This window comes from Euprymna scolopes, chromosome 14, assembly GCF_053919585.1.
Source record: "Euprymna scolopes isolate OS-2025 chromosome 14, ASM5391958v1, whole genome shotgun sequence".
In the NCBI taxonomy this organism is placed as follows: domain Eukaryota; kingdom Metazoa; phylum Mollusca; class Cephalopoda; order Sepiida; family Sepiolidae; genus Euprymna; species Euprymna scolopes.
Window position 1 is genome coordinate 46,542,189 of NC_136495.1, and position 22,413 is coordinate 46,564,601.

The following is a 22,413-nucleotide window of genomic DNA, read 5'->3' on the forward strand; positions in this document are numbered from 1 at the left end:
CCCTTACAAGTGTATATTTAGCATGTGCTTTTTTATGATAATCGGGGGGGGGGGGAAATAACAACTCTATAGTTAAATATTTAGATATTTATAAAGAATCGGAATCAGTAATTGTATTGGACTCGAGAATTTAGTACAGTATTTGTAATTGTATTGGAAACAGGAAAAATATTGAAATTCCCATCACTAATGTCCACAAACCCAAGAACTTTTATCCATTCTATACCACCAAAGTCTTTTATTCTGCATACATATCCCTATACTATCCCTATATCCCTATACTATCCAGATTTAATTTTCCTCTGAGGTCATCAGATCTACGCCTGTTTTTAAAATTTACATTACACCCCCACTGCATCATTTTCATATAATTTCTTTTCATGCAACACATGTCCTAGGTCCTCACTGCCCAAGTTTCACTTGCATACATCAACACATTGCTTGCACATGCCTGATAGACTTGTGTGCTCTTTGGCCTTGATAGGACCAATTTGGATGATGATAACGTCTTTGAGTATTGCCAAAAATCGCATCAATATTTAATGTAATTTGGGTACAAAAGTTATTTTATAATGAAAGAAGAAAGTGAAAGAGATGTATATACGGGCATGCATATAAGAACGAAAATAAATGAAACATTGAAAGAATAGAAGGTTCATCAGTTAGCAAGTGCTTACTAAAACATAAACAGAATTTTGTAAATGAAAAACTGAAAAAAACGGAATTTTATAATAAATCATTTTTATATCTAAAATTTTATAAGAATATAAAAGTTATATTCAATTAGTAAATTTTCTTTTTGTTAGCATCCTTCCGTCTAGATAGACGATGGAAAATCACACCTGAAGGTTGTCATGCGTGGTGGCAGCCATAGCTGTGACTGAGCAGACCGATTCGGGAGCGGCAGATTCTGTTGCACTTCCCGCAGGGATGCCCTCTGTTATGCTCTGCCGATGCTGCTGCTGCTGCTGCTGTCCTTTTGTGCCTGCCTCTCCTCTCCTCCCACTGTTCATCTCTTCTCTCCTCACTCAGCCATACGCATTTCTTGGCTTTGACCTCCAAGAGTCATGGTCTGCAGCATAGAATTCAAGGTCAATAGGGTTGATGTTGCCAGATTTTAAGTCCTTTTTGCACACATCCTTAAATCTGAGGAGTGATCTACCAGTTGGTCTGCTGCCGGCTAAGAGCTCGCCATACAGGATATCTTTGGGGATTTGGCCATCCTGCATGCAAATGACGTGCCCTAGCCAGCGCAGACATCTCTGGGAAAGGAGGACAAACATGCTTAGAAAATTTGCTTTAGCAAGAACGTCTTTGTTCGGAACGCGGTCCTGCCATGTAATGTCTAAGATCTTTCTTAGATTGCGCAGATGGAAGGCATTTAGTCAGCGCTCTTGATGCTTGTAGAAGGTCCATGCCTCACTTCAGTAGAGTAATATGCTGAGGACACAGGCTTGATATATTCTCATCTTTGTGTTTATGGTCAGCATGTTGTTACTCCACAATTTCTTGGTCAGGCTGGCCATAGCTGTTGCTGCTTTCCCAATGCGGGTGTTTAGCTTAGCGTCCAATGAGAGGTTGTTGGAAATAATGAAGCCTACATAGGTGAAGTTGTTCACCACCTCCAGTGTGTGATCATCAATGGATATGCAGGGGACTTTGCTGACATCTTGAGCCATGGTATTTGTTTTCTTGAGGCTTATTGTTAGACCAAATTTGTTGCAAGCATGGCGAGGCATGGCACTCAATGAGTTGTTGGAGGGCTTCCTCAAAATGGGCCATTAATGCTGAATCATCTGTGAACAGCATTTCCCTGATGAGATGCAATGTAAAACAAAAAAGATAAATAAAATAAATGATGTCGCTTCCATGCCATATATGAAACTGAAATATGCCTTCTTGGTTTTCTGGCTAGGTAGTGCCTGTTCTGTCTAAAGATGGTATAATGATATTGTGGGGGTTCCATTCACACCAGGCGTCCATATAATGGAAATATGTCACAGACTCCTATAAAGATATTGAAGATAAAACATAATAACCAGATATACTCTGACGCTACATTAACCAGATTACTTAGATAAATACTTTTGCAGTAAAGCGCTACAATAATATCACAGGGTTTCCATTCATGCTGGACGTCCACAGAATGCCCAGCAGCAATATATTATATATAAAAGATGCCGCTGTGGAATTTCCACAGGTCCCGCAGGTTATTAGTATTTCATCATGTAACATATTCTATTCAACCCCAGGCAACATCCATGTATTTTTTTTCTTTTGCTTCCTTGATTTTTCAACTAGCATCATCAGTTTTCCCATCCTTCCAAGCTCCATGTATTTGTTTAGTTTTTCTGTTTTCTTAATCTTCATTTCTATTTTCTGTGACAGCAGTATATTTATTTTGGAGCAGCAAGGTCAAATTATGTGATTTTTAATATCTATTCTGGTAGTTTCAGCTATCTTGGTTTTGAGTATGATTCTTATTTTTTATATTTTTCCTGTTTCTAGATACAGTGATATTTGAAGTTATTTTTTTAAATTGACGTGAACACTAGAATATTTTAATCAAAAGTCAAATATGAACAGATAAAATTATAGAAGAATAAAAGGCGAATCAAATGAAGTATAGTTTGTTTAAACAGTTACATGAAATTTAGCTTAAATTTGCAGTATTTGAAAAAATTACAAGTGCGGACTTTCTTTTTGCCGCCTGTGTATGTTTAGGCAGTATCTTACTATTTCAGTTTATCTCTGATTGGTCGATGTCATCCAGCTATGTAAGTTGATTTCTGCACGCTAGAATTTTTCGCAATATTTCAAATGTTTTCATCAGCGTCATGTTTTCTATGATATCAATTCTCTCCTTGACTTTGATTTCTCCTCGTTTTTCAAGAATTTTCGGAACTATTCGTAATGCTCATGCTGTTTTTGATATTACAGCAATGTTCCTCACTTTGACTCTCTGGCAAGTTCCATGTATTTATTTAGTTTTTCTGCTTCCTTGCTCTTCACCCTTTGATGTGGTGGGACGGCAACATCCACTATTCAGCAAGATTTTCCTTCTTATCAACTATTATAAATTTTCTTGCTTGGATGAGTTTTCCCTTTTGTATTTCCTTAATCCAGAGGATTATCATCATCATCATCATCATTATTATTATTATTATTATTATTATTATTTGTACTCGCTAGGAGTTTTCACACAGGCCACCATCAAAGATTTCTCTCTGCCAACAACTTGTGATGTTCCCTAGAGTCTAGGTGACAACAAGTCTCTTTAGATTTCCAGTACTCTTCATCTTTTTTGATAACCTTTGCAAATGAATTTGCATTATCGCAACAGTCGTTTGCCATTGATTTCTTACTGGCAACGACCATTGGCTTCATTGATATTTGGGTGACCAAAAGCTTCCCCAAGGTGTCAATCTTCTTTGCACTCGTCCAGTGAAGGTCTAGTTAGTGCTTTTTCTCTTTGATCTTTCCATCCTCCTTGGCCCTTCACAACTATTTGGTATGGTGTCAGTTGATGTTGACACTGTTTTACTTCTGCTGCAGTTTCTAGCGTTTGTAGTTCATGTGTATTAGTTTCTGCATTCAAAGGTTTTCCTTAATATTTCAGCCGTTTTTATTATTGGCATTTGTTGTATTTTTTCAGTCATTCCCTTGATTCTAATCTCTCCCATTCTTTTATCAAAGTTTTTTGGGATTGTTCCTAATGCTCCTACTATTATTGATACTATCGCTACTTTCTCCATGTTCCATATCCCTTTCAGCTCTAGCCAGTTCTTGTATATTTGCTTCGCTTCTCCATCTTGATATTCACCCTGTGATCTGCTGGTATGGCAAAATCTATTATTTGGTAGGACTTTTCTTTCTTGTTAACAATTATGACATCCAGTCTTCTTGTTTACTCACTAGGAGTTCTCTCACAGGCCATCATCAGTGATCACTCACTGAGAATAAACTGTGGTGTTACCTGGAATCCGAGTGACAGATCTCCAGTACTCACCACCTCTGTTGATAATCATTGCAAATGAACTTGCATTATCACCACAGCTGCTTACCATTAATTTATCTCTGGTAACAACCATTGGTCTTCTCTGGGATTTGAGTGACAATAAGCCTCACCAAGATCTCAATACTCTCTACACTTTTCTAGTGAAAGTATGGTTAGTTTTTTCCATCCTCCTTGACCCTTCACGTCTATTTGGTATAGTTTCAGATGCAGCTGATACATATTTCGGGAGGGGGACTTTATAAAATTTCTTGCAGTTTCAGTTCCTTCGGAATTACATGGTGTTATTTCTATCTGTTGTGCCCACAGTTGATATCATGGAAAGTGGCTGGGGAAAGTCTAAGAGGATGAATAAAATGAGGCGGGAACGCACCACCAAGACTACAACTGGAAGTGAATGGAAAGTACTGAAATATCACAAAGGGCTGTTAATGAAAATTAAATCGTACAGTATAACTGGACGAATACTATATATAATTAGATCCTTCTTAGATAATAGGACCATCCAGGTTCTCATTAATGGACGTTCATCCAAACAGCATAACATTAATGCGGGAGTGCCCCAGGGGTCAATCCTTGGACGACTATTATTCCAGATATTCATTAACGACCTGCCTAATAATATTGTGTCTGAGATGAGTATATTTGCTGATAATACAATGTTCTATAACATGCACGAAGGAAGAACGGATGTACACAAATCTAAGACAATGCCTGAATCCTTAGAAAACGACCTCCAGACTGCAGTGGAATGGGTCTGTAAATGTATGGTAACATTTGATGCTAGTAAAACTAAGCTGCTCTCCTTTAACAATTACAAGAAGCCTCTCCAACCATTGATATCCATGACAAATAACTCTCTACCTGAGAATTCTTCCTTCAAACTCCTCAGCTTAACATTCACGGGAAATATGAACTGGAATATATACATTGAGGACATTGCGAAGGCTGCTGCAAAGAAAGTGGGCTCTCTGTATTGTGCTAAAAATCTACTCACCTGAGAGTATCCTATACCCCTACAAGGCCACGATTCACTCATGCATAGAGTATTGTTACCACATCTGAGCTGGTACATCTACCACTAGTCTCTCCCTCTTGGATAGGGTCCAAAAATGAGTCTACAATCTAATAGGTCTCGCTTTGTTAACGCGGCTCTAACCCCTGTCCCATTGCAGCAATGTTGTATCCTTGTGCCTGTTTTAATAAAATGTGCTCTGATGAACTTATTGTACTTGTTCCCACTTACGTACATATCTCCGACAAATCTGCTTAGCAACAAAATTACACTCCTTCACTATTGAGGTCCCTAAATGCCAGAAAGCTTCTTCCCGCGAACAGCTAGACTTTAGAATTCCCTTCCTGCTACCTGTTTCCCTGACTGTACTGATACGCAGAAGTTCAAAAGTAGTATAAACCAACATTTTGATCATCTTTCTTAGGCATGGTCCCAATTAGTAGCCGCTTACGTTCAAGTGGCGATATTTCTTGTTTAGGATGAAAGTGAGTAAAATATATATATATATATATATATATATATATATATATATATATATATATATAGATATAGATATAGATATATAACTACTTCATTTATTCACATAAACCTAATATACGAAAGTATAGATTTATGCGTAAACTTTAAGTATTTACTTCAAAAGTGCTCAATACGTAGGTAGAGCTAGTTAGTAAATTATAAAATATATATGGCGATTAAGCTACACTGAATATTCTGCGTTTCATCCAACTATAGGATTCGTCAGGCTTATGCGCATAAGCCTGACGAATTCTATAGTTGGATGAAACGCAGAATATTCAGTGTAGCTTAATCGCCATATATATTTTATATATATATATATATATATATATATATATATATATATATATATATATATATATATAAAGTAGGCCTAGGTTCGAGGAAAACCTGTTATTAATAACAATTCACTGGTAAATGGCTGATGTGAGAACGCCATACAGATTATAATAATAATGGAATGGAGCAGAGAGTCCTGCTGTCACTCAGCCTCCAGGGAAAGTCACTTTTTTTTATTTACACTAAATCATTAAAGCAATCATTTGTAATGACTGATGTACGAACACCATAATGAGTTTCAATAATAATTGAATATAAAAGAAAGTATTAGAATATTGAAAAGACTTGCTGTCACACAGATTCTCTCTCTCTCTCTCTCTCTCTCTCTCTCTCTCTCTTCAATGCCTCTTTCTTTCTTCTTACTGTCTCCATTCGCTTTCTATCTGTAGTTTTGTTATTTTTTCCTCCATCCCTCTCCCTTCTCTCTCTCTATCTCTCTCTCTCTCTCACACACACACACACACACACACACACACACACACACACACACACACACACACACACACACACACACACTTTTTCTCTCTAGGTTGGAACTTTTCTGTCTCCCTCTCTCTTTCTCTCTCTCTCTCTCTCATATGTAGTTCAGACATGTCTTTCTCCCTCACCCTATTTCTCTTTCTTTCTTTCTTTCCTTCTTTTTTTCTTTTTCTCCAGCCCTCTCTATCCACACCGAAAGAGACACCTTGAAAATCAATGAAAGTATTTTTAAATATGAAAATCTTGGAGATGGAAATTGACATAAGGTTATAGTGTAACAGTCATTAAGACTGATTTTCTTATATGGAGAAACTATCCTGGGTGTCCCTGCTAAGTGATTTGGTTACATGCTGACCAATCAGCTTGCAGGGCAAATTGATTCCATATGTCCCCTAAAGAACTACTTCAGCTTTTTTACGTATTGGTCGGCAGAGAGAACCTTGAAAGCAACAAGGAAATAATCTTCTCTCTCTCTCTCTCTCTCTCTCTCTCTCTCTCTCTCTCTCTCTCTCTCTCTCTCTCTCTCTCTCTCTCTCTCTCTCTACTGTCCCTGTCCACTGAACACTCAAGTATTGACTATTTATCTTCGCCTGAAGATAACTAACGACAGGCCAAAGAACATTCTACTTTTCATTTTCTTCACTTGGACATTGTCCAACTTTCTTCCATCTACACCGAACGGTGTAGGTAGTTAAATCCTTTTGTTTTATATATAAAAAAAAGTTTTGTTTTTCATTTCGTGCAACGGTTTTCATCATATATTACTAATACATAAAAATTCGTCTCATTTCTATTCAAACAGTCATTTATTTTTTACATATTATAATATAATCACAGATCCTCAAAATGTCACCCGTGCACTGTTATGATAACAGTGTCTTAAGCTAGAAGTCAAAGCAAAAAGTGACCTGTGGTGTATCATTCCAAGCTCTTGCCAAGCACGTTTTTTTTTTCAAATCATCAATAAAGTTCCGTTGACAGTTTGGAGTTTCTACTAATAACAAACTCTAATCACAGTCATGACTTTCAAGTCTGGACATTTTGAGGTTCGATTCTCCGGTGCAATAAAATCAGGAAGAAATTGTTGAAGAAATTGGATTGAAGGTACTCGATGTATGAGCCTTTGCATCATCTTGCTGCCATGTCCATGGTTTGTCATCCATCACATTTCTTATATTGTGGAACACTTGTGAACATACCTTTTTATAGAAATCGCTCCAAACAGGATGTGAAGCCACTTGATGTAAGGCGCTAACAAAGACCAAAGATGTTTATCACAAGGATAGGAGATGCCTATTGACCTTAGTCTTGAAAGATATATGAACTATAGGTAGGAGGACAACAATCAGCAGAAAGAGAGTTCCAATCAAATTACAGATACGTTTCTGCACTTTATCAAGAATCCTCAAATGGGACCATCAGTTCAAATATGGCAATCATCAGTCCAAATATGGCAATCACCAGCCCAAATTTGACAAGAGTATTCCATACATAGTCTGATAGTAGATCTGTAGAGATAGAGAATAGACTAAGTTATGAGAAAGTGCTTATCGTGATAGAGAGAACCAGTTTTATGAGAAGCAGAAAGAGCTTCACAATAGACTTGTTGGTTTACTATTTTTTTCTTCCTGCCTTCGTGATGGCAACCTTCTGTCTAATGAGACAATAGTGTTCTGCATCTACCTTCTCTCCTTACAACTGTAGCATCGGCTGTGGCTATAAAGTTGAAGATGGAATTACCTCTCTGGATACAGGTGATAAGGAAACCTAGGTTTGTTCAATTACCAGGGTCCCCCTCTTGGCATTGCAAAGTCTAATGGAAACGCAAGCCTATCGTTGGAGCCAGTGCAACTTCAGAGATTACCAGAAAGATGTCACAGTGCTTCACCATCTACCTATCGGGACTCCAAAACGGATTTTTTGTCAGGGTTTACTTCCATAGTCTTCACCTTTACCGAGGCGTCCACAAGGCAGTGGAGCTATTTGCTCATAGCTGGTGAAAATTCAAAAATATTTCCAAATTTTGACGAAAATAATGGGTGTGACCATCGTAGTTACAATAGTATATATAAAAAAATCTTTAAGTAATTTCTCTTAAAAAAAAAAATTGGGTGAAAGAAACACAAATTCCATAACAGTAAAAATTATAAAATATTTCCAATTTTGCGCAAAATAATGGAGATTCCCATTGTTGTTATGGCTGTATCAAAATAAAAATGAAATCCTTAAGAGATTGGTCCTGGATATGACCTTAAACTATATCGGATGGTAAGGTCCCAGCTTGCGGGTTTTGGGGAGTGTGGAGCCACCACTTAATTGCCATTCCCCCCAGGTCCACTCTGACTTCAACGTGCTCTCATAAAAACGTGTTTTTCCGTTGTAAAAAAAATACTACACAATTAAATTAAATGAAATTTTTTTTTTCGGAGATCTTCAGTCCAAAACAGATACGTACAATATAACCTTTTTTTTTTTATATTTTCATTTTTTAATGTCTTGATTAAACTGTGCAAGTATTCGAAAAAACAAATATATTCTATTAAAAAAAATTTCTTCAAAATCACTGGATTCGGTATTAAATAACCTGAAAAGGGTTGATATGCCGTAAAACAAAAACAACCAACCAACCTTAAGAGATTCTTTTTAAAAAGTGTTGGGCCATAATAATAGGTTTACAACTCAAATTTTCCGCTTTTCGAGATAATTCCAGTGTGAGTGCAGCCATATTTGTTGCTTTCATCTTATTTGATGCATGACCTGCCAAAGTCTGTGTTAGCTGTTATATCACTGTCGGTTTACCAATGCAGAAGGAAATGTCATTAGCAACTGTGATATTCGTCACTTGTATTTATCAAGTTCATAACACATGGAGAGAAGTATTTGTTGCCTTACTTACAGCTCATTGTAGCTGCACGTCAGTCAGCGCTGGACATTCACCAACTGAGAATCTTAACTTAAAAATTTTTTTTTTCTTTTACAAAGGAGTCACCTCTCATTGAGGCCTAGAGGCCACTCGAGGATAAGGGTTAATGAGTGTACGATAGTCAATGAGACAATGAGACAATATTGTATATTGTTTGTAGTGGAAATTTGATAAATTGGATTACTTAAGAGGACGATTCATCAAGAACTTGTTTACATTAAACTTGAAGATGATCATACTGTAGTCAACTGGAAAGCAGGCAAACAGAACAGAGTTCCACAGGCGAGTAGTTCTAAGAAAGTAGCTTTGTTCATGGAATCCACGTTTAGGTTTAGGCACAAAGGGCGAGGGAAATTATTGGCAGTGGTTTTCAGCGAGACTGGTGTTTTTTGTGAAAGTTTGGCAAGGGAAGACCATAGATTGGAGTTCAGACAAGCACTTGCTATGAAAATAGCGATAGAGTAGGGACAGGCTTGCAATGTCTCTTCGGTATGTAAGTTGAAACTCTTCTAAAAAAATTGTGCATTGTTTGATTAAAAATAATTACATTACAGCAAGGCTACTCGACATTACTTGAGGGGGTGCATATAAAAAGATAATAGACGAGGTTAAAAAATGTGTGTAAGATCTTTATATTAAATCATCTCTCTACCTGTTATATATTGTTATGATTATTGTTCTTATTCTTATCATTATTCTTTTTGTTGTTGTTGTTGTTGTTGTTGTTAAGTCTTATTAAAAGTGAGTCTTAGAGTCTTAGTAAGAGAGATTATGTTGCGTTCTGTGTTCGTGTTATGAAGAGATTCATATATATAAAATGTTCATACTTAGAAGTGTTAGAAACAAGCTCTTAGAGTGAGGAGAAGAAATAAACCCATCATGTGTTTTTATAACTCCACCTCTCTTGTTTTAATGTATCTATATCATACTTCTCTTAGTCTATCTGCTTATCTGTTTGTCTATCCGTTCATTCCACTTTTTCTTGGGAATTACAGGGTCAGTACGGCTGAAATTTTATATGCCACTTTGTTATGATAAGGTGTAGCGAACTAAGTATTATGGTATCAGTTCAATGCACAGCTAGGGACTAATAGGGATTAATAGAGATTGGTATTAAATGCAGTCACCAGAATAAAATATTTACTCTGGAAGTTTGGCATAAAGCACTCATTCTAAGTCAACTAACTATAACCTTTGCCCGTTTTTAACAAGCTAAAAAGTTTAGTTTAAAATAATAATAATAAAAATCATTCACCTCTTTTTTATATAATAGACGAGCAGAGCTACCAAGAGTTGCCTGGGCCAAAAGTTTAACATATTTGTATTTAAATCCCCCCCACCCCCCGTTTTCCCCTGCCTCTCTTCGTCCCCTCTTTGGACACACTGTCATACACACAAAAATGCATAATATATCTTTTTTGTTTTACTTTTGCTGCAGTTTCTAACCTTTGTAGCGCATGTGTATTAGTTTCTGCATTCAAAGGTTTTCCTATATATATATATATATATATATATATATATATATATATATATATATATATATATAAAGCTGAATGTGTGTGTGTGTGTGTGTGTGTGTGTGTGGTCACGAATAGGCTCCTATATGGTTGACTATTTTAAAAAACTGATTACATATAATGATAGAAGAGGTATCGAGACACAGGAATGGGTATGTTTGATCTGGCAGAACGGTGGTTCATTAAAATTGTGGGGTCTGCGTTCGCACCTGGTCCACAAAGTATGGAAATAAAAAATTTAAAAAAAAACGTTAAATTTAAAAATTAAAAAAAAAAACGTTTACAAGTGTTTTTGATATAGATGTACATAAGAATACTTTGATAAGTATGTTTTAACTTAAATAGTGATGGTATAATAAAATTGTGGGGTCTGCGTTCGCGCCTGGCCTCCATAGAATGGAAATAGGCACAAACTTTAATAAAGACTTTTCATATCTATCTGCGTAAGTATACTTTGATAATTATGTTTCAGTTTGAAGAAATATGGTATAATAAAATTATAGGGTGTTCGTTCGCGCCTGACCCCCATAGAATGGAAATATGTCACAAAGTTTAACAAGGTTTTTTAATATAGATCCACAGAATATTGTGATAAGTGTTTCAGTGTGAACAGGTATGGTATAATAAATTATGGAGTTTATCTATTTTATTTTTACTTTCATCATATTTTGCTTTGGTTTTGATATCCCCAAATTCGAAGCTATCTCTTTACAACCCTTCCTTTTCATAACCTATCATACTTTCATAAATTAGAGTCCATTTTCTGTAGGCTGTTTTTGAACCCAGTCAACGACGGGTACTTTTGCTAGTATATATATATATATATATATATATATATATATATATATATATATATATATATATATATATACAGTGCCACGCAAAAGTATATAAAATGATAACTCTTTGTTATGTAGATTTTTGAGGAATAGGATTTATCCTTGAAAAATAGAAAAACACCAGAGTTAATTTGAAAAAAATTAGAGTTATTTCCCATCTAGTTAAAAACCAACTTTGTGGGCATTTGTTTTGTCCTTTTTGAGGTTTAGTCGGACATATATATATATATATATATATATATATATATATATATATATATATATATATATATATATATATATATATATAGAGAGAGAGAGAGAGAGAGAGAGAGAGAGAGACAGCAAACTGCTCTTTATATAATATCAGGTTGACAAGAAAGTTCTTGTGATTTTTAAATTTAAATTCAGATAAGCATCTCGACTCAAACATTTCTTGATCGAAATAAGCACGATCAGAATCAACACACGTTTGCCAACACAAAACAAGTGTATTTATGCCAGTAACTTAAAAATCTTGCGTTCTGATAACGATGAAGTCGCTGAAGGCGTTTTTGATATTGCTTAGGTTTGTGAAGCATTTCTCATGCAGAAAGTTGTTGAAATACTTGAAAAAGTGGTAGTCGGTAGATGAGAGGCCTGGAGCGCAGATGAGGCAGAGGTTCGTAGCCCAATTTGTTCAACTTCTACAGAGTCAGTTTAGCAACACACGGTCAGGCATTGTCATGGAGGAGAATTGAGCCTTTTCTGTTGACTAATGCTGAGTGTTGTTGTCGAAGTTTCTGATGCATTTCATCCATTTGTTGACAGTACTTCTTCGCTGTAATGGTTTTGCCTGTATTCAAAAAACTGCAATGGATGAGACCAGTTGCAGACCATCAAACAGTCAACATGAACTTCTTTTGGTGCAACTTTGGTTTTGGGAAGTGTTGTAGAGTTTCGTCGGCATCTAACCTCTGAGGTGTGCATCGCCGGTTGTCGTAGAGAACCCATTTTTCATCATAAGTCACAACCCGGTCGAGAAACAGGTAGTTTTTGTTGTATAAAAAAATGAAAGGTGACACTTTATCATGGCGTTTCTTTTGGTTATTGTTCAATTCGTGAGGCACCCATTTATCAAGATTTTTTGTATTTCTAATCTTTCTAAAGTGGTTGGAAATATGTCACGTCTAATTCAGAAGCAAGTTCTCGACCAATTGTGTGTGGATTAGTTTCGACTAAGGCTCTTAATTGATCGTTATCAACATCTAATGGCCGACAACTACACTCATCATCTTCAAGACTCATTGTGTTGTGTTTAGTAGTGGTTCCTGAGCCAAACATTTCATTGATATCGCGAGCTATTCTAACAGCTTTTAAGACTAACTTGAATTGAAATGAGAAAATTGTACGAATTTGCTTTTTTTTCATCTTGTATTCAACGTTCTGAAAAAAAAAGATTTACTTGTTTTAAAACGATTGTGATTTAAACGATTAGATAGAGCAAAAAATGCCCTTCAAAATGATATATAAAGTAAAGTTATTATAATGAAAACTTATATAAAAATACATAATTTAAAATCAAAATTAAAAATTCCGCAAGAACCTTCTCATCAACCTAATAGATAATATTGGAATTGATTGAAAAACAGAACCCACCCGACAAAACCTGACCCAGTTAATCCCCAAAGAATGAAGGATCTCTTTTAAACTTTAGATATTATTCATTTAAGGTAATGGAAATCAAGAATATACCAACTTTGTGGGTGTTTGTTTTTTGCAGTTTTTTTTTTAAATTTTAACTGAACATACATAATATGTACATGCATACATACATGGTAGCTTCCTTCAGTCTTGACAGACTATGGATACCTGATGCCTGCATGTGAAATTTAAGGGTGCCTGCATGTGAAATTTTTGTGGCAAGACTTGCGCAATCTCGAACCACACTTCTCCTGAGTCAGTGTTGTTAAATACTAGTGGCAAGTGAAGGTTCAGGATGACTGGAAACAATGCCGAGATAAGCGAAGAGCACATACAGCATCTAGAATTCCCAAATGGTCACTCATCTGGTATTAGTCAGATTAAATGTTGCTTAACTTCGGTGATCTGACAAGAACTGGTGTATTAACGTGATCATGCTGTACATACATACATACACGATGGCAGCAACTCATTCTCGAGTATTGCCATTACTTAATATATTTCTGGCTCAAATGATGCAAACATGAACGCAACTACCAGCCAGACGGTCACCTCTATGAACCTTCTATAGTCCAGCACATCCACTGATGACCGGATCCAAGCTGTGGTGCCCTGAACATCTACCAGGCCAGACCCTGGAAGTTCCAGAGCCTTTATTGCCATTCACGCCCATGTTTTATAACTAATACAAAGGAAAATATTTTTGTTGAAATTTTGTAGAAAAAGATCTACTTAGTATTTGCACGAAAGTAACTATGATGAATATATTTATAAATCATTTTTATTGGCAAAAATATTAGAAGTTTTGTTTTAAAGTAAAAATAATTAACTTTGAACGAATGCTGAATGTCTTTTATGCCTACTTCTTTTGTAGATTATAAAAAAGGTTCCTTATTTAAAAAAAATAAACAACTATCAAATCTGTATCTAATTAAAAAAAATATTTTAAAACTATGTGTAATTTAAGCTCGACTATTGATATTGTAAAAACTACTGTCTTCATAATATGCACTTTGTCTATTGTTTTTTCATCAACCTGTTTATATTGGTGCAGGAACAGACTGACTCCAAAAACACCATACTTTTTTAATAGTACAGAGATTATTTATTGATTACAAAATGAAATTATCAAGAAAAAGTTCCTTTTAACTAATTACAGTGTGATACATCACAACCTCCATAAAGCAGGCCTGTTCACTGACAAATTACGTCATGTCAATGGTAAGCAAATAAGACCTGTCAAACAGACTGTCGATAATTAACGAGAGATTTAAAAAAAAAAAAGCATTAGAAAAATTTAGAAAATGCATTTAAAAAAGAAAAATAAGGAACACCATTTATATTGAAACTGGACTTTATTCAATATTGATTAAAAGAAAAAAAAAAAAAAAGAAAAAGAAAAACGAATTAATTTAAAAAAAGAAAAGTTATGATTTTTTTTTTACTGTCATTTCACCCCAAACAAGGCACAGTGCCACTTTGTCGTAAGGGGCTACTATTTGGGATCAAATTTACAGGAATACTATGTAGGGAGTTGGGCAGTGAGATGTGTGTTCACTTGAACTTCTGCATGTTAGTACAATCAGGGACTTAGGAGGGAATTCCAAAGTCTAGCAGTTCAAGGGAAGAAGCTATTTGAGTAGAAGGCTTTATGACATCTAGAGACTTATACAGTGTAGGGGTGGAATTTTGCTGCTTGTCAGGTTTGTCGGGGGTATTTACCTCGAGAGAATACAAGTGCTTTGAGTTCGTCAGAGCACTTTCCATTAAAATACTTGTAAAATAGACACAGAGATGCAACATTTTAACGACGGGACAGATGTTGGAATTTTGTCACTAGTGCAGGACCTATTGGGTTGGCGATTCTATTTTGAACCATGTCTAGGAGCAAGAAACCAGTGGCAGATGGATCAACCCTAATGTGGCAATAATACTTCATGTTGTTTCTGTGTTAAAAGTAAATAAACATTGTGTTGTCTCATGGATTTTAAAGACTGAAATTCGTCTATTATTTTTTACACATTTATATACAAAAAGTTCAGCAATACCGATATATCAACAAAATCAGCAGTATCCTTTTTTAAATACCAAACAATTACTAGATCAAAGTTTAAATAATTTAAGAGAGAACTTATCCTCGTGTGTCTACATGTAGCATGTAACCATTCTTAACGAAGTGCCTTATTTATCTGTTTAGGCGTGACTTATTACCAACAACTCTGACGTCAGCAAATAAACGAGAGTTTTTGGACAAGCCTGCTTTATGGAAGTCGTGGACACGCACACCCTTAAAAAGAATGCATATAGCCTCAGATCAATTTGTGGCCATCAATCACCAGAATGTTTTCTAGTGAAGTTTATTTGGGGGGGGGGGGAAGGGGGGTAATGAATAACAAAGGCTTGAATGAAAAGTAATTTTACATACGTTTATTCTAAGTAGTTCCATGTGGATTAGTATACAAATAGCTTAATCGATAATCGAGGAGGATGTTTTACTTTGGCTCCAAAATCAACAGAGTATGGACTATTCTTGAAGTGGCCTTTTCCCTGCTGACTGCAGTATGTTAGTGGACCTGTACAGTCTTAGCAGGTCCACCCTCCGAGGCTTTGCCTTCTCCTTTTGAGAAGGGGTTAGTTTATTGCTAATTGACTGAGGCGCCCCTACAACTCCGATGGGGCTGCCCAGGCATTTTTTGCAAGCCAGAGCGCTTCTCCTCTGGGGCACTGACTCTTTATCCCCACTTTCCAACCCTTGTGTCACATCTTCCCACCTTGAAAGGGAGATAAATGTCGCTAGTAACAAGTGCCATGAGCTCATCAGAGCACATCCTATACTTGTAAAACAGGCACAAGAACGCAACCTCTCGGCTAATGGACAGGGGTTGGAATTTTGTTAATAGTGCAGGATCTATTAAGTTAGAGATTCTATGTTAAATCCTGTCTAAGAGAAAGATTAGTGAAGGATGTACCAGCTATTGATTGATTAATGACTCAAAGATCAAAAAAAGGAAAGAGACTAATGGACGATAATAAAGTGGGTTAGTTTTTTTCACCAAAATTCTTGAATACTAGCATTACAGAAGCAATTATCCAGCTATCAGGGAAGCAAGATTCGATAAGGTATCTATTGTAGAGTTTTAAAGAACAGAGGCTACTTTATGTCACTCAAACCCTAATAATTTAACATCTAATGGAAGTTTCCATTACTCGAACTTGATGTGGAAAATACGGTTTTTAACATTATTTTCACACACGAAGATATAATCGAGTTGCATCACTTTAAGTCTAGAAAAACACATTCACAGAATGCTTTATCATTTTTTTTTTTTACTTGCCTCCCCACGAGGACAGAGTTAGACATGAGATTGGTTTTTAATGTGAGGGGAGACCAGCTCCCCGAAAAGAGGCACTCTGGTCAGTAACAAAAAAAAAAAAAAAAAATGTATCAGTCGTGAAGGATTTCTCCTCCATCAACCGAGACCAAAAAAGTGTAGTGCAGCATCTGAAGAATGCTTTATCTTACATAGCTAAACGAAGGTGTATAGATTATATAAGGCTGCGAATTCACCAGAAGCGCAAGGCCACTTTTGACTGAGGTCTTATGAATAACAGAGACAGAGGAAAAGAAAACAGAGTGAGAAGATTCAGAGTAAAGAAAAATGAGGTCGTAATCAGATGATGAAGACTACTTTTTTATGCTGTTTTATTTATTTTTACACAAATTTCAACATTCAGCATTTCCACCTTCTTTAATCATTTTTATAATAAACTAGCCTGGGTGCCCGGCGTTGTCCGGATGTTTGGAAGTGTGTGTTGAGCAACAAAAAAAAAAAGTGGTAGTAGGTAGGCAGGCAGGCGCGAACCTGTACTAAGAAGGAGGAAAAGAACTAAAAAAAATAAACTTAAAAATAAAAAATGTGACATCTTTGCCGTTGCATCCATCACCAAACCGGAAGTGGCGAACGTTTAAATTAAGGCTAGTCAATCGAAAAGAGGAAATGACTTTCGAAAATATCGACGAAAAAAGTGACCCGCTCCTTATAGAAAAGTGCCCTGTTGAGGGTGAAGGAATTGATGTTTTCAGCCAATTTTTCGATATTTGTCGTCCAAAGGATCGAGCTTCAAAATGATACTGATCTCTTGAAAACTCGTCGCCTCTGTCGAAAGTTGTAGGCATGCATACATACATACATACATGCATACATACATACTTACATACATACATACATACATAGAAAATTGTAATGAATGTGCAAATTACTAATTTCAAAAACGCCACATGACTGCACGTCTTGTAGAGTTTGGCTGCTGAAAAATAGAAAAATTAAAAAAATGCGATGATTTTATCTTCAACAGTCACGTGAACCAATACAAATTCTTGTCACTCATATGCAAATTAGACGATCTTGGGCTGCATAAAATCAAGCCGCTTGAAGAACAAGAGAGTTTTTTTTTAGGGAAGTGAGCCATACACACATGCTACGTTGAGGCATGACACATTATTGTAACTGAGAGAACACATTGAAGAGGCGGTGCGAACTACGGTGTCAGTGAAAAAAAGTGCTGTTAGTTTTTATTTAGATTACAAACGGTATGAACCCAATTTCCTAATAATATTAACGCGTGAGTAGACAACAAATTAGTGGGTAATTAAACATTGCATAAGAGTGTATATAGGGTTAGCACCTTTTCTGAAATAAATATTCTAAAAATAAGGTTTTTTATCATTATATCTTATAGAGGAAATTGTAACAAATGCAAAAATTACTTTCAAAAAGAGCCTATGTGTCTGCATATCTTGTAGGGTTTAGCTGTTGAATAATAGAAAAAAACTAAAATGGTGACGCCCAGTTGACTTTATCTTCAACAATCGCAAAAACTAATGTGAATTCCTACCAACCATATGCAGATGAGACGCTGCTGGTTTGCATAAAAAGCCTTTTTTTCAGAGACTTAACCCATTTAGATTTTGGAGTACCGAGTTTTGATAACAGTTTGTTGGATTTTGGAGTAATGAGCTTTGCTAGCAGTGTGTCGAATGTAACCCCGGACATTGTTAGTTGAAAGTGCAGAATGATTAACAATCTGTTTGGGAAAGTTCAGAATATTTAACGATTAATAATTTAATGAAATATCTTGAATTTAATCTTCGTAAGAGGACATAAAAATGGCGCAAAACTGTATTTTTCTAGTTTACAATAAAAATAAAACAATGGCTAATGCTTACTGTTGTTTATTGTATTGGTAGGTACAAACATGATGCGTTACAAATTGATCAATAAACAACTGCACCGTTTTGATGTTTAATCAAAAAAATATGCTAAAATCAGAAAGCATTTTATAAGTATTGTGAGTGTCTCTGGGCATGAAATTCCTCAGCAACTGGAATAAATACGGTTCTAATTTTTACGTTATATAGATTTGTTAGTAGGTAGAAATGTGAGAGGCCAACTTCTAGTGAAAAGGAAACAACTAATCCAACTGAACTGGTAATACCTAGCGTGGTATTAGCCCTGGGCGAGCTATACCAGCTTCCTCTAAAGGAGGAAGTTTACAGGGAATATGAAATTCACAATCGGTCCCCAGCTGCATGTATATCCCAGTCATTGAAAGATTACATACAGTGCCTAAAATTCCTACATGGTCACCCATCTGGTACTGGTCAGGTTCCATGTTGCTTAACTACAGTAATCTAACAAGAATTGGTATTTCAATACGATTATATCGTAAAACTCTCTTAAAACAAATAATGGCTTTTGTATCATTTGTATTATTTGGAGAGAACTTCCATACTGTCAGATTATTTTTATACAACGCACAAACTTTTCCCTTACAGAGTTTTTTTGCTATTAAACTGAGGTATGGTTTTGTTTAGTTTCCCAGATTTTACCCTCTCTTTGAAAAAGGATTAGTTAATAGTTAGTGGGCAGAAATACCTTTGCTGGGGAATGCTGCTTAAGCATTTTTTGTAAGCCAGAGTGCATTTCACCTAATATGTTGGTTCTTCAAAACTTTGCTTGACCTTGTGCCTAACTTTCTGGAGAGGAAGTAAACAAAAATTATTTAATAAAAGTTACAAATGTACTTAAGTTTTTTTTAAAAAAAGTTCGTAAATGGTTACCAGTTCACTGGCGAGATAATGAAACTACTCAAGAGTATCTTGGACACTCACATATGTGGGATAGTGAGTAGTAATGAAACGCTGTTTGGCTTTTGTGCCAGGCAGAAGAACCTTAGATGCCATTTTTCATTGCACACAAACTGCAAAACTAATATTCTCATTTTGTTTGTTATTTTCACATTTATGAATTTTGACCTTCTTCAACTGCATTTTTTCAAACATGAACATCTTTTGCTCGAATTTGAGAACTTATACAGAATTTTGAACTGAATCCTTTATTTTATCTACAAAAGTAGTTTTTTTTTTGTTTTGTTTCATCAGTCACGCATAATCACATTGATAAACCAGTTCTCATTAGATCACCCAAGTTAAGCAACGTTTAGGTGGTCAGTACCAAATGGGTGACCATTTTGGAATATCAGGTATTAGATGTAGGAAGATGTCGACACTTTCCTGCAAAAACTACAAAAAAACCTAACATCATTATCTCCCCTGACAGAGATATACAAGTGACTGGGGGCTGCTTGTGAATCTGATATTACCATGACACTTTCGTATCAGCCATGACTGAGTAGAGGTGTTAATTACCATATTATTCTAAGTTATTATCACCTAAAGTAAGGATTTAACCTCCAACCTTCAGAAGACTGTCCACATGTGGTGCAATGGATAAAGGCGTTTATTTACAATCAGTTCTTCAGCTTTGAATCGAGACATTCTTGAAAGTCTTGTTCAACTTTATGGAAAGATTCAGATCAGAGACCTTACATGAAGTGCTGTATTGATTGGAATAGACCGTAGTCAGATGAAGCAACGCCTTGAGTATATGGTGGATGAGACATAATTTTTACACTGTAAAAATTATTTGAATGCAAACTTTTCACTCAACCTAGTAGTTACTATTTACAAATATTCTCATGCTTCAAAAGAAAGTTTGTGAATGGCTACTAAATAGTAGCTGTTTATGTTAAAAAAAATAATTTCATCAAAATAAGATAACTCAACCAGTCATCAAATCCTCATTTAATCTGATCGAATTATTTTTTTTTTTTCTAAATTTACGACTAAGTCACCACTTACCAAGACTAAAATCCACTTGAGCATTAAGAGTTTAGAAAATGGATAGATTGTCAGTTGAATGATGAATAATATTATAAGAAGATTGAAAATGATGGCTAGAATGAATAAAGTTTGATTATTTATGAGGACGGTTTATGACAAGTATATGTTGATATTGAATTTTAAGACGACGATGTTGTAGTCTGCAGGGAGGCAGTCGCATGGTAATGTATTCCACAGATAGAAAGTACTTGGAAAGGAACTGTTCATGGAAATTCTATTTCATGTTAAACAAATGGAGGAAGAAAACGAATCAGTAAGATGTTGATCAACAATGCTCTTCAAAGTGCTGCCAGAGACAGTTATACCATCTACACAGATATTTAATAATTGATCTCAGAATATTATTGATGCTTTATTTTAAAGATCTTTAATAAAAAAGAAGGAAGAGAGCCAGGCCTAGAATAGATCCTTGAATTACACTGGCATTGATAGTAACTGCTTCAGATTTTTGCTCATCAACAACTATTTTCATAGACCTACCACAGAAAGAAAACATTTGGTACTTGAAAAAATATTGCCAGATATTACATAGCAGGTTTGTGAAGTAACTTTGTGCCAGACTGTATCAAATACCTTTCATATGCCGAGAGCTACTACCCTAGAAACAAAGCCCCCATCAAGAGATTCATTGATCCCATGATCCTATGCAATATTACAGTCAGCATATCAGAAGTTGATCTTGCAGGAGGAAATCCATATTGTTTGTCACTAAGTAGATTGCTTTTATTTGAGCAGTTGACAATTTCTTGATCTATCACAGATTGAAACAACATACTTATGACTAATAGTGAGCAGTGGAGGAGGAGTAATACCATGGTGGACCCTGGCATTCAAATGGGGTGGAGGCATCCTATCATATTCAAACTACCTCCCTTTTTCATAATATTTCTCAGTACTAGGACTTATACCTAAGTCTTTGGGGTATATAATGAAGAAGTTGGCTCCAGATCTCTGCATGCTACTGCTTCTGATGCTTCTGATGCTGATGATGCTAGAGATGATGCTGATGATGCTCATAATGCTGATAGTCTGTATTGAGGTGAAAAAGACTAATCATCATTGTTGTTTTTACTTTTATTCACCCCCAAACAAGACATATTGCCATTAAGAGATAAGGGGATACTATGAATTAGGGACCAGAGTTATTAGGAGCATGCTAAGTGTGGAGTTGTGCAGTGAGATGCTTGTTCATATTACATTTAAATTTCTGCATGTTTTGGGGAAAACAGGGAACGGGGACGGAATTCCAAAGGCAAGTGGTTTAAGAAAAGAAACTATTAGAGTAGAAAGTGTTCCAGTATTCTACAGTGAAGGGGTGGGACTTTACTGCTTGTCGGGGCGGGGTATTTATGGTGAGGTGGTACAAGTGTAGTAAGTTCCTCATAGCACATTCTGTTGAAGTATTCGCAAAACACGTACGGGGATGTATCTCTTGCAGCTTAGTTTTCAAAATGGCCGTCCGACTTTTTCAAGACTCAAGGTAAGAGATTGTGAACATCTTGAATAAAAAAAAAAAAAATGTTTGCTTTTTGTTTTCAGTAAAACTTGAAACATTATTTCGTATGCAAAGAACAAGTTTGTATAACATATAGTTAGAATCACATTTACTTAGCGAGGGTTGTTTATCTCAAGAAACATTCTATCATGTAGGCTTATTTTTTACCGTTATCATTTTAAGGAATTTAGCATGTGGTTCTTGAGAAGCTATAAATCTTTTGTAAAATTCTTCACGAAACAGTTTCGGTGGCTGCGGCTTTTAATTTTTGTTGTTTTATTATTTCTTCTTCCTTCAATTCTGCTAACTTGAATTTTTCCCTGCAAATAAATAAATAAATAAATAGATAAAATTTACCAAAAATGA

At 35.6% G+C, this 22,413-nt stretch overlaps 1 protein-coding gene across 2 annotated transcripts in view; it reads right to left on the reverse strand.

The window, feature by feature from the left end:
• Nucleotides 1-21,607: 21,607 nt before the first annotated feature.
• LOC145292971 (soluble guanylate cyclase 88E-like) overlaps nt 21,608-22,413 on the reverse strand; it is a 233,096-nt gene continuing 232,290 nt past the window's right edge. For both annotated transcript variants that reach the window (XM_080139206.1, XM_080139205.1), the window contains one exon: nt 21,608-22,367. In XM_080139206.1, coding sequence (XP_079995332.1) covers nt 22,280-22,367 — 88 coding nt within the window. In that variant the 3' untranslated portion in view covers nt 21,608-22,279. The remainder of the gene's footprint in view (nt 22,368-22,413) is intronic.